The 14,201-nt window shown below is 34.7% G+C and overlaps 1 protein-coding gene across 1 annotated transcript in view; it reads right to left on the bottom strand.

Annotated features, from left to right (window-relative positions):
• The window catches only part of LOC146998517 (glutamate receptor-like), a 98,028-nt gene that overhangs the window by 66,806 nt on the left and 17,021 nt on the right, over positions 1–14,201 (bottom strand). The window contains exon 5 of the mRNA XM_085810199.1: positions 8,813–8,954. Coding sequence (XP_085666325.1) covers positions 8,813–8,954 — 142 coding nt within the window. The remainder of the gene's footprint in view (positions 1–8,812; positions 8,955–14,201) is intronic.

Genomic DNA, 14,201 nt, shown 5'->3' with positions numbered 1-14,201 from the left:
TGCAGTTTTAAAAATTTGCTAATTGTTTGCTGATTTTACATTCTGGATTCCGCATCAAAATCTTCAAAGCTATTTTATTCAAAATTTTCATTTTTCTCTTATCTGATTATTGCATCCAAATCCTCAGTTACGAATAAATTTAGCCAATAACTTTAATGTCTTCCATCTAAACATGGCTCCCAAAAAAGGTTATAGGATATGGGCTTAGCTTTTCAGAGTTTTTTTTTTTTTTTTCTCTTTACAGCAGATTTCGTAATACGTTCACTGCCATCTACAAGAATACTCGTAGTTGATAAACTGAGTTTACCTGCTAAGCTACGAGGTAACTCGTAAATGATCGCTTTACGTAAATGACGGAGTACGAGTATTAGTAGTAATAGCACAGACATCCAATTTGTAAGTAAAATGTATGCAACGTGCAGCTGCTTGGCGTACTGAAATGCATGGTTACTTTCTCAAAACATAGTAATCAAATCATTTACATCTCAAAATTGTAAATAGATGTTAGAATGTATTTTTTAGACAAAAGGGACGTAGTAATAGTCTCGAAACAGCATTTCTCACATAGTGAAAAATCAACAGTACATAGAGCCATCAAATTTTGAATAACGAAGTTCTCTACCCGAATATGGGCACCTGGAAGCTAGAATTTGTTTTATTATCTATTTCATATTTTGTAAAGCTTTCACTAATATTTGATTAAAAAACTCAAGGATTTCAAAGTGCGCATCAGTAACACTGTACAGAATAAAATATTCTTATCTCCAGCGCTCGAGACTGTCTATTGGAAATTCTAAAGATGTGTTCTTTTTAAATAAAATATTTTTAGCCCATAGGGGCGTTAACCTAAATGCTCTTAAAACGTGTATGTGTGTGTAAATGGAAAAACGCACCTTTGGGCATAACATAAAAACTGAAAGCTTTCAGATTTTTTTTATTAGCCCAAAGGAGCGCTAGTTCAGAAAGGCTATAATTTCGTTTTGGCATTTTGCGTTGGTTCATAATAAAAGTCTGAATCACTTTTCAAATTGGAGCCACCAAATATTAGAGCCCTGCATTATACTTAAAGAAATTAAATAATGAAGAATCTGCGTGATGTATGTATGTTTCCCGCTTTGTGAAAAAACAATGGTACCTAAAGTCATCAAATTTTGAATATCGTAGTCCTATACTCGAATATGGGCATTTGGAAGCCCATATTTGGAATTTGTTTTATTATTGATTTAATATTTTGTAAAACTTTAACGAATTTTTGATTAGCAAACTCAAACTCAATGATTTCAAAGTGTTCCATTGACATTAACATCACGTGTATCTTCAAGCACAGATATTTTATGTGCGAGGTTTTTTTTTTTTTTTTTTTTTTGTGATATTGCTGCTGAAGCTTTCAGATTTTATTTTTATCTTTTTACTTCTTTATAGTCCAATTGGACTATTAGTCTCGATGCGAGATTTCAGCTGAATCGCTATCTAAAGCAGAATCACTTATATTGTTATTATTACTATTATTATTATTATTATAAAATTATTGCCACCAAATATTATCACCCTGAGTTATTTTAAAGAAATTAAATAATCGGGAATCTGCATGAATGTGTGTGTGTTTCCGCACTGTGGGAAAAAGCGACGGTACCTACAGCCATCAAATTTTGAATAACGTAACACTCCATCGGAACATGCGCACCCATGCGACATGCGACGGAGGACGTGGGCACCACCCCTTTACCATATGGTTAATTGGTAAATGCGCACCCAGAAACTCGAATTTTAACGAACTTTTGATTAACAAACCTGATGATTCCAAAGCATCAGTGTACGAAATACAGTGCTATTATCTCCAGCGCGCGAGACTGTCTACCGAAAATTCTAAAGATATGCTGTTTTTAAGTAATTTTTGATTTTGTAGTTGAATTAAATTTTATGTGGCGCAAGTGCCAAGAACGGGGTGCTTAGAAATAAAATTAAAGGAAAAAATAAAATTTACACACAAAACGTTAATAATAAAGACTAAATAAAAATAAAGCCGTTTCGTAGCAAGAAAACTGAACATTGATATTGTTGCATGCATCCCGGTTAGTAACAGAATGAATGCAGATGGGTCCGATGAGCGGTTAATAAAAAATTTATTTTATACTCGGATATCTCAGTTCACTCGGAACTAACAACTCGCAACAACAATAACTAGTAACTGAGAGCAGATGCTGTCTCTTCGGCCTCAAATAATTTTCTATTGGCAGCTGAGATATTTATAGTACTTTCTGCTTCTCAGAATTACACTTACTTAAATTTCAATAGATATTACGGTGATGCAGTGACCGGATTCAAATGCTCGTCTAATTTGGCTACTTTTAAAGATTTGTCGCCAAATTTGGCCACAAAATAAGTCGCCAAACCATTGTCAGTTTGGCGATATCACGCAGAATAACCGAGATACCCATTTATTCAATTTTAAATGCACTTGCCCCTGTATTATTACTTTTCCGGCATAGCTTCTCTTTAGATTTTTCATGTTACAAGAGGAATACTACTATTTTACTTATAATTATACTAAAATTACCTACCTAAGTACAAAATTCGTAACAATATTATGAACTGAGAAAAGACTGAAAGAAAGAAAAAGGAATATGTAGGCGAACACTTAAAACTGCATCGGAAATTCTAAACATATGTTGCTACGCTGTAATTTTCCTGTTGCACTGTATGTGGATTAAGTGCGAAGAAAATGATGCTCAATAATAAAGCTAAAAAGACAAAAAAAAAAAAAAAAATTGGTTAGCAGGAGTAAGTGCAACATAAGACTGGTTCACTATGAACTCAACGAGAGCGTAAAATACCTTGACAAATCCTTTTGCGTGACAGTTAAAATTTGAAAACTTTCAGATTTTATTTATTAGTCCAAAGGGGCTTTGTCCCTGAAGGACTATTGTTTTCGTTTTGTGAGTTTGCGTTGAATCACTATAAATGTCCGTTTCAATTTTCAAACTATTGCCACCAAATGTTAGAGTCCTGCATTATATTTGAAGAAATTAAATAATGAAAAATAATCTGCATAAATATATGTATATTTCTCGCATTGTGATAAAACAACGGTACATAGAGCAATCGAATTTTGAATGACGTAATCCTCCTACGAATAGGGGCATGTGGAAGACCAAATTTGAAATTTGTTTTATTATCGATGTCAAATTTTGTAAAACTTTAACGAATTTTTGAGTAACCGACTCAACGATTTAAAAGCAAGCAATAGCAACACTCTACGGGGGAAAAAAAAAAAAAAAACTTTTTATCTCCTGCACCGCGGAACGGTGTATCGGAAATTCTAAAGATAGGCTCATTTTAGAATTATTTTGTGACATTGCTATTGAACTGAATTTTATGGTTTAAGTGCAAAGAAAGTGATATTTAATAAATTAAGGTAACACACAAAACGTTAAAAAAAACGCCCCTTTAGACGTAATTTAAAATCTGAAACCTTTCAGATTTTTTTAAATTGGTTTATTTATTTTTTATTTTTAGGGAAATTTGTTAGGTCACTCTTTTAAGTGACGTGTTTGTTAGGTGTATTTATTAGGAGGTAGGTGACTAATTCAAAATAATCACGTGAGAAGTTTTGCGTGAATGCGAAGGGTGAGTAAGGTCTATTTAGTTCCGAATCTTGGTAGTTGCCACAGGCAGCAGTTTTATTTCACATGCCAAGTGAGTAGACTCGTGTGAATTTAATTACTAAAAAGTAATCTGTTATATATATACTATATATATACTAAAAGTAATCTGTTATTATATATATAGATTACTTATATATATATATATATATATATATATATATATATGTATATATATATATATAACAAATCTGTTATATATATAACAGATTATTTATATATATATATATTTATATATATATATATATATATATATATATATATAACAGATTGCATTTCTATCTATTATCTATCTATATATATTACGTGCGTTTAATAACTAACAGTTTGACTCTCTTATATGTAAATTAAATAAGTTTCTTCTCGTTAGAAGGTAGTGATAGTGTTTCAAATAGATGTACTAAAAACCTATTTTTCTTTCCTACGTAATCCACTTTTATCGGTTAAAACATATTAAGTGTATAAACAGAAAGTTAAAATGTCTTAAGTGGTAAGATTCTGATAGCCTTTCCGTATGTTATAGCGGTGCAGTCATAAAATCCTAACTTAATCTGTATAGATTAAATAGTATTCTAAGAATATAATAGGAGAAGATTTATTGTCTTTCGAAGATGAAGTTTTTACTTAATACAATCCAGTCTTCGTAAGAAAAGAAGTGTATCATTTGCAACTTGCACTGTATCATTCTGAAATCTGAAAAAGAATAGCTAACTGATATTTTAAATCATTTGAGAAATGCTTGATTAAAGAAATCTGAAAAAAAAAATAGTATTTTTATTTGCGGTCAAAGAGATTTACCGGGGTATTTTATAACGTGATAAATCATTTTAAATATTTTTATCTAGATCGATGAAACGTAAAGTGCTCTAAAGTATTCCAAACCTAAGAAACAACAAGCTTAGAGTGCTTTAAAAACTTTTAAAAAAAATCTCCCTAACAAAGAAGGAACATCACAAACTTCAGAAAATTATTATTACAAAGACATAAAGTATCAAAAGAAACAGATATCATTTCAGCAATAGATATATATGCTAAGGATAAAATGATGAATTAAGCCGTTATTATTAATAATCATATAATATGTATAACCATTTAATTTATCACATTGTCCTTAACAATTTAATAACGAAATACAACCATACAGAAATAAAAATAATAAAAATATTAATAAAATGTTATATAAATAAATTAATAATAAAAGCAAAAGACTAATGAACGTCTTTAGGTTTTCCCAGACGAAAACTTAAAGAATATGAAAAAGAAGGAAACGTATAATCATGAAATTTCTATTAATAAAATTAAAAATTCTTGCAAAATGTTCCGAACAAGAAAATGGCTGGTATTAGATTATTATTTTCCTGAAACTCATGGTCATTATTTTCCCGAAACACATTATTTTCCTGAAACTCATGGCTCAGAGCCCTGTAGAGATTTTATTCCAGCATCTTAATTTCTTTGAAGAAACAAGATAGTATCTTTAGTTCTTATCAACAAAGCTGTCATTATACTGATCTTAAAGAAGATTAGTTAATTGAGCTTTCTTCGAAACAAGGATAAACATTGACTAAAGAGGCATTATATTATGCGTCCTAGTAAACGATTTAACAAAAAAACGGTGAATGGAATAATCATTTCTCGATTTTGAAATCTTAAATATTGATTTTATGCGTGAAGATGGTTTTAGATATATCAACATTAAAATTAAATATGAATAAGAAATTGTAACCTTAGAGGCTATATCTTATAGCAGTTTCTGTGAAAATCTAATGAATGTTTGTCATCGGATGAGAAATGTCAGGTTGTTCCATTAGAAACTCAAAACTTCATGAATTTGGAATAGCATGTAAACAGATATTTTATTTCTCAAAGTTTGGAAGTTATGTCTTAAGGTATACGCAGAAAATATTTTTACTGTTTAATGTTAATGACATTCCGTCTAAAATTCTCTCTACATGGTGATTCTGAATTCATCATCAATATTTGTTGGGGAGCTAGGGAATAGGAAAAGAAGGAGATTTCACATAGGGAAGTATGCACGCAGAGGAACGCATGGTGATGTAGAGGGCGCTGTGTGTACACAACTTCCATACATAAGCACAACTGTTTGACGTGTGCAGCCAGTCGTCATTCGACTAGGTGACTTTGCAGAAGTAACATGAACCGGTATACATGGAATGAACTTGCAGATATGCATGTAAATGCCAGGCATATTCCAGAAGGTCTGGTTGTCCATACAACACCGTTGTGAGTCATGCATTCTAGCACATGGTCAGCAGTTCGAGCACTTCTTGTAAGTCTGTGAAACCGATGCAAAGAAATGTTACATGTAAGATAATAAATGTTTTTTTTTTCCTTTCTGCTTCCTTTTTATGTTTTCTTTCCATCATTGAACTGGGTTCATTTGCCCTACTACATGGCATATGCGCCCATGCATTCCTATGCGAAATCTCCTTCTTTTCCTATTCCCTACCTCCCCACCGAATATTGATGATGAATTCTGAATCACTCTGTAAAAAGTTTACTCTCACGATTACCGAACTAAAGCAACTAAAACTGCAAATTATCAGTATATTCATTGAAGAATTTCAACATAATGTTATTGGTTCTGACTCAGGAAATGCTATCATTACCAATGAATGAACCAACCGTAAAATGTTCAATAGATTGTCAAAAGAATTGCTTTACATCCTACGTAAAATTCGTTTAATTATCATGAAAATGGTACTAGGCATTTCGATGGGAATAGAAAGAATATCATTGTATAGGGTTTAAAGTTGAAAATCATTTGGTCTTAATCTCAGAAACAAAAGACTTGAGCACACTCTCTTCATAAAAACGCGTTTCCTTATGCTGCGTAAGGGGCCACCAAGGCACTAAAGAGAATGAAAGAGCCGATTTCTTGGCAAAGCAAGCCAGAGATCACACTTCTATCGACATTGAGGTTACCCTCTCCTTAGAAGTCGCCAAATTCCAGATCTCCAGCGCTTTCAAGGCACTCTGGCAGGAACGCTGGGATTTCTTGGATACCAGCATGTAGGCGTATAGCATCTCTCCTGTAGTTTCCATGAAAGAGCTTAAAACTGACTGCTACCTGCAGCAGGCCTTTTTTTCTAAACCACGAGCGACTCCCTTCATATCTCGAAAGGTTCTTCCACCAAAACCTCAGCTGCCCATCCGGTACTCAATCTTTCTCATCAGAAGCTTGCCACAACGTGAAAGACTGTCCCTTCACTTTTTCTCTCAAAGCTTTTCACTCTCAGCTCCAGGGAGCCACAAACCTTAAAGGTTTTCTCAACGACTAAATATGGGCAACGAAGAGTCATGCTCCATGTCTACACAGAGAAAAATCTCATAAAAACAAATAACAAGGTGTAGCACCTGGCAAATGTAAAGGCAGAAAGCCTACATCTTTGTATTTATCTAAATATTCATCTACTAATTAATTTTTGTGAATTTACTACTAATCACTTTAAAATATTGTAATTTGGATAAACCAGCAATACGCCATTATGTAAGGTGTTAATGTTTGGACATAAAACAGAGTTGAAAAGACGCGCAAACAAAAAGTTGCTGGTGCAATGTCCATGATTATAAGACTGACCTGTAGTTCCATTGAGAGGTGAAGCAGGTGGAATAATAATTATTATTATTTCCATCCCCAGGCTTAATATTTGGTAATTTCGTGCAGTGCTTGAGAATTTCTGGGAAATGTCTTCTGAAAGGGAGGTCGGTGAATCTTCGGATTATGGTAACTTAACATTTGGCGAAAATTTGGCGACTGACCCTGCAACAGCAACCTGCTAGTTTTTTTTTTTTTTTTTTTTTTTTTTTTTTTTTTTTTTTGGACGCCATTTTGTTTTCACGAAATAAAGGCATGTTTTCGTCAATTTCAACAATGACATCCATACCACCAAGCATACCCATATCATTCTCGCAAAATTCCACGCACACTTCTCTACAGAAACAGTTCCAATCGGCTGCAGTACTACTGCTAATTCCTAAATCGGAAATCCAGTAGTCAACTGACAGTCTATTCACCCAGTAGTAAGAAATTAATAAAATTTCACCCATACACAAACGACTTTCAGCAAACCAGGTACCCTTCCTTACACTCCGTTTCACAAAATGTCCATTTTCACCAGATTTCTTGCACCCCCATTCAAACTTATCTGTAATATCCTTCCTTTCGCACAATCTCATTTCAATCCCACATATTGGACATTCATACTTATCTGCAATTAATCTTATACTCATACACCATTCAAGCAACTCTTTCGAATGATCACATAAATGCAATAAAAATTTGGAATTTACTTTAGAGAGGGACACGGGATCCAAATATTAAACAACACTGTTCACGCAAGATACAAGATGGAATGAAGCTGAACATACAAAATGGTATGAAGTACTGCAGATATTTTTGCAAATTCCCTCCCCCTTTTTGGATTAAAGAACTCTGATTCGACCATAAATGTCACGTGACATGTCTCATGATCTGTCATTTCTCTGAGACAAAATAATCTGTGATTGGAACTGTATACTTCTCAGATTATTGCTAAAGTCCTAGCTAGTAACCTTTATCGCCTTACCAAAATGTCGCCAAACTACCTGTTACCATATTCCAAAGATTAGCCGGGAGGTCTAATTATAGAGGCTCCCTGAACCGTATATAGAGAAAATTTTTAACTCAACTTATATACTCTGTCGTTTTGTTCTTCTGCGTGTTTAATAGAAAAAGAGTTATTACTTAAATGTAGTGGTACTTATATTTATTATTTAAATACAGGTATCATTATCTTTAAATAATTCATCAATAAGAATATTGCCAGAATATTTTAAAAAAATATGCTGATTTGTTGAGTGAAGAATACATATCAGCACTTCAAAACAAGTCAGGAACATTAATCTCTGTCTTCTTTAAAGGATTAAGGTTTTGGAAGATTAATTTTACAGCTAAAATACATATTGAGAGAGAAAAGGAAAATTAAATAAGTAAATTGCCCTCAGAATACAACTATTATTTGAAAATGGTGATCTAAAATAAAAGAATAACTCATTCTTCTTCATTTGGAAAAAGAATGCTGCTATAGGATAATAAGAAAAAATATCTGAAGTTTAAACTTATTCTACTTCATCTGAAATTTACTTACCTTGACGAAGCATGTATGCAACGTAAACCCATAAATATTCTGCCAATGATGAAACCAGTGAACCCAAGTTGCCAACTCTCTGAAAGAGTACGGCTGATGTTGTAACAATGGCAAGGAGTGATATGCCTATTCCAGTCCATACCTGAAAATGGAAAAATAATTTCTCGTCTCTTAATGCGACATAAGTTTTGCTATGTTATAGACTCTGTATATCTCTGAACTGAAACTGGGATATTTAAAAGGAAATTATACCACGGCAACATTTAACATCCAAGGTTTGGTTTGGTTTATTTAATTATGGGAAAACCCGCCAGGGCTATCTGCCTAAGGGGAGGGATACCCTCGTGGAGGATTTTCTAAGAGAAACTGGCTCGTGTATACGTTACACATGGGGAAAAACAAGAAACGTGCATGCAGCCAGCCCGTTCGATGGACTCGAACCTTGGGCCGAACTACCAGTGTTCAGGGACTTCACCGCTCGGCCGTTGGTGGGCACTCAACTTTCCTTCAAAAATGCGGTCGAAATGCAATGCAGTCATAATCATATTTTTCAGCATAATTTTTATATTCTTGCTGATAAGGAAGGAAAGCAAAAATATGTAAACTATACAGTTGAAATGAATAACGGAAGAAATAATATTAAATAAAACACAGTATTAGATTGTTGTGTTTTTAAAATGAATGAAAATTCTGTATGAGAAAAATTATACTTTAAGAATTCTCATGTTATTTTCAGCAGCAAGTGTTTCACTAAACACTATGAAATAATTAAGAAACAATGTCATAATTTTGCCCATGGGAAACTGAAGATATTATTATGAATGAGGCATCAGACGTATTTTCATTTTGTGGATACATACTCGAAGCTATGTATCCAGAGATCATCCTTCGTACGTACTTATCGAAGGAAATTCGTAAGAAATTCTTCATAAATATTTAAAGGTTAAAATCGAATTATTTCCTTTGTAATTCATCAACAAGAGAGAAAATTATTACATACATTGCATATTAGAAGGGTTAAAATTTCATATCAACGAATTATTTTTGTAACGTACTTTACTTTCGATATGAAAGCAGTATAAAGTTTTCAGGAAAAATTATTTTAGAGAATATCACCCGAACAGGCTGTAGGGTTTATAGTTATTTTAACTAACATTTATTTTAAGTTTAAACTATCTTTCCTGTCAATCCTTACTTTCCCCTGGAACTGCCAATGCCAGAATATGTAAATTTGAGTAGAACGCGCAAGCATTCAAATTATCAGCGGAAGTAGTATGATTTAAATAGAAGGAAACAAGTTCGGTGAGAGAGAGTTATTCTTACTTAGCGAGCGCGGAGGTAGTTATAGAGATTTGAAAAACCCCGCGTTGCGGCCTATGTGCTTGGCGGGAAGTAGTTGCAATTGTTCCAGTGAGCTTCAAGTCTGCTGAATTAGCAGCCGTATTGTAAAACGCGGTGAGTTAGTTATTTGAGAGAGCCTCGTAGTTAGAATATTGTCTTTAATTTCTTTTCAGGTTTTTATTTTTATTTTGACTGCCGAGATGGCACCGTTTGTAATCGTCAAGAGAACGCAATTGTAAATTAGTACGTTGAATAAAAAGGGACTTAAACCCTTTATAAGACTCTGTGGTTTATACAAGCTTTCACAGTCACCTCTTGGTTGCGTGCTAGTTAGAGGCGCGCAACGTTATATTGGCGCCCGAACACTTATCGAACTGAAATGGCCGAAAACTGGATGGAAGCCGCTGGACAACACCAAGAAATGACAACGCAGTTAGAAGGATTTGGATACCTGGTCCAGACTTTGAGAGCATCAATCAAGCCAAACGTCTATTTCGACGGAAAAAATTCGGTGTCCGTATTTTTAGAAGGTATAGAAAACCACTTTCAGCTCTATCCTGTGCCCGAAAGACAAAAAGTTGCTATCGCCACATCAGCACTAAGAGGACAGGCCGCGCTATGGTGGAAAAATATAGGCAAATTTCTTCTAGGTGAATTTGGAAGCCCGACGTATACTTTTGAAAATTTCAAAAAATCGTTAGTAAAGGCCTTCCCCATAGTGAAAGATCGCGCACGGCTGGAAGCCGAGCTATATAGTTTCTATCAACGGGATACAGCACAATTGACGGACTTTATTTTACGAAAAATCAAGCTAACGGATATGTTGTATGGGAAAAAACCCGATGCGGAGATTATTGAAATAATATTACCAAGATTGTTACCCGCTGTCCAAGACTACTTTGAAATTAGAAACCCAACCACATTGCAGGAACTTTTCGAATTGGCGGTGAAGTTTCAAAATCGCAGAATCGCGGAAAGAGCGAGAGGGGAAACATATTCTCAAAGTACCAGAAGGAAGGAGGAAACAAGAAATGGAAATCGCTCATATGGGGGAAAGAACTATCAAGCTAACGCATCGAAACTTGAAGGGCAAGGCCCAAAAAGAAAATTTGAAAATAAGCATCCGCGTACCCAGAAGACACAGATTGAAAGGAAAGCTTTAAACGACTAGAGGGGCCTGTGAAAGGGAGGGTCCAGACCCCGGAAGTTTTAGAAAAACCCTCAAATAGACATCTAAATACAGTCATCGTAAAAAACTCACAGCTACCAATTATACAAGTCCTGGTTGGCGATGTACCAGTAGAAGCCCTCATCGATACAGGGGCAGAAGGCAATTTCATGAGTGAAAAGTTCTTCAAAAAGAATTTTTATAGGATACGACTCTTTAAAACCAGAAATACGGAAATTATAGCGGCGCAAGGAAAAACATGTCACTGCATCGGGAAAGTAGCATTAAACGTACAGGTAAAAGAGGAAAATCTCAAAGTATTAATTTTTGTGGTGAAACACCTCCAACACTCTCTTATTTTAGGTATGGACTTTTTAAGGGTTGCGAGGGCCAAATTAAATTTTCAAGATAGTTCCGTGGTGCTGGAGATGGACCAGAGGGTGGTGGAACCGGTGGAGACACCTGAATTGGACCTTAGCCATTTGAATGACCAGGAAAGTAAAGCAATACAGCAAGTGGTGAGTAATTTTTCTCATTTGTTTTCAGAAAAGCCGGGAAACTGTCAGATTGTGACTCACAAGATTCAATTAAATGCCGAAAAACCTTGTAGGACTAAACCTTACCGCTATGACAAACAAAAAGACGTAATCATCGAAGAACATATTCAGGAGATGTCAAAGAATAAAATAATAACGCCCATAAATAGTGAATACGCGAGTCCAGTCGTACTATGTAGGAAAAAGAACGAGTTTCCTCCTTCGGATAAAAGGGCTTGGAGGTTTGCTATCGATTATAGAAAACTAAATAGCATAACTAAATTCCCAGTTTACACTTTGCGGGTTATAGACGAGATCATTAGACAGATCAAATCGACGAGATATATGTCTACTTTGGACTTAACGTCTGGCTACTATCAAATAGCTATGAGACCCGAAGATATACATAAAACCGCGTTTATAACAAAATCGGGCACTTATGCATTTTTACGCATGCCTTTTGGGTTGTGTGGGGCCCCGTCAACATTCCAGAGAGCTATGGACATTGTTCTAAAGCCTGTCCTAGGAAAATCAACTTTAATTTATCTAGATGATATAATTATAACGAGTAGTACGTTGGAACAACACATTAATGATCTAGAAGTTTTTAAATTATTAAAAGAGGCCGGTCTTACAATTAACGCCTCAAAATGCAAGTTCGCAACTAAAGAACTTAAATATCTCGGTTATAAAATTTCGCAAAAGGGTATAGAAACGCAAGATTCAAAAATAAAAGCTATTAAGAATTTCCCACCGCCCAACACCGCCAAGAAACTTTCTTCTTTCCTTGGATTATGTTCTTACTATCGATCTTTCACAAAAGATTTCGCTAATATTGTTGAACCACTCTTAGTAATCAAAAGAAAAAAAGAGTAAATTTACGTGGACAGCGGAAGCTAACACGGCTTTTGAAAGATTAAAAGAAGCGCTTATTAATGCCCCTGTTTTAAAATTCCCTGAGGGGGACGAAAACCTGGAAATTGCGGCAGATGCATCAGACTATGCGGTGGGTGCGGTTCTTATGCAAAATAACCATCCGCTGGCATTTTTTAGTAAAACATTGAATCAAACACAAAGGAATTATACAGCTACAGAAAGAGAAACATTAGCCGTATTAATGGCTGTACACAAATTTCGAGTTTATTTCGGCAAATCGCCAGTAACTGTCTTTTCGGATCATGCGGCTGTTGGTAGACTTTACTCGGGAAAAAACCTAACGCCCAGGTTAATAAGATGGGCTTTAAAACTCCAAGAATGGTTATTACTGAACTGAAAGCTGATCCTGAATTTGGAAATATCTATGCTTATTTGAAAGACCCCGAAGGCTTTGAGCATACAGATATCGATGCGATAAGAAATAGAGCAAAAAACTATGAAATAATAGATAATTTATTATTCTATACGAAAACAACGAACGAAAATCTTGAGTATAAGCCAGTCATCCCAGCCTCGCTTCGATTAAGCATTTTGAGGGAGTTGCACGAAAAAAAAACAGCGGGCCACCTCGGGGTCAGAAAGACTTTAAAAAGGGTACGCGAGGCGGTATATTTCCCGCAATTATACAAAATAGTAACGGCGTATGTCAGGTCCTGCAATCAATGTCAGTTAATAAATGATATTAATTACAGCCCGGCCGGGTACTTAAATAGCATTCGCGCTACATTTCCGAATGAAATTTTAGGCATAGATCTCCTTGGTCCCTTCCCCCAGAGCGAGTTAAATAAAAATCGTTTTCTTTTAGTAATAGTAGATCATTTTTCAAAATGGATAGAAATTGTTCCACTTAAACGCGCGTCAGCCAAAACAGTCGCAGATGCATTCTTACACAGATATATTTTAAAATACGGTGCACCGATAAAAGTCATTAGCGATAACGGAAAACAATTCATTAGTCAAATATTTGAAAACATATGCAATGGACTTGATATACGCCATATCAAAATGGTTCCGTATAGACCACAGGCTAACATAGCAGAAAGAAACATTGTAAAAATAATTCGCAGTTACGTTAGCACACATCACAAGCGCTGGGATGGCTACATAAATGAATTAGCTTATGCTTTAAGAACGGCACATCATGATACTACGGGAAAAACTCCAGCAGAATTATTTTTAGGCAGAAAGTTAATTACGCCTTTAGATAAATTATTCTTTGTGCAACAAAGAGAGCAGGAATTCAAACAAAAGGACGTGCAAAAACTAATTGATCAGGCGCTTAAAACCTCGGATACGGCAAGAAATAGGCAGAAAATTTATTACGATAAAAAACGCCGTGAAGCAGATTTTAAAGTTGGTGATAAAGTATTGAAACGGAAATTTTCTTTATCAAGTGCCCCAGACAATT

Source organism: Stegodyphus dumicola, chromosome 2 (genome assembly GCF_044657685.1).
Source record: "Stegodyphus dumicola isolate Sdum_Otavi_A_Nest chromosome 2, ASM4465768v1".
Lineage (NCBI taxonomy): Eukaryota > Metazoa > Arthropoda > Arachnida > Araneae > Eresidae > Stegodyphus > Stegodyphus dumicola.
Note: the sequence above shows the minus strand (reverse complement) of the source record. Positions and strands in the feature narration are given on the sequence as shown.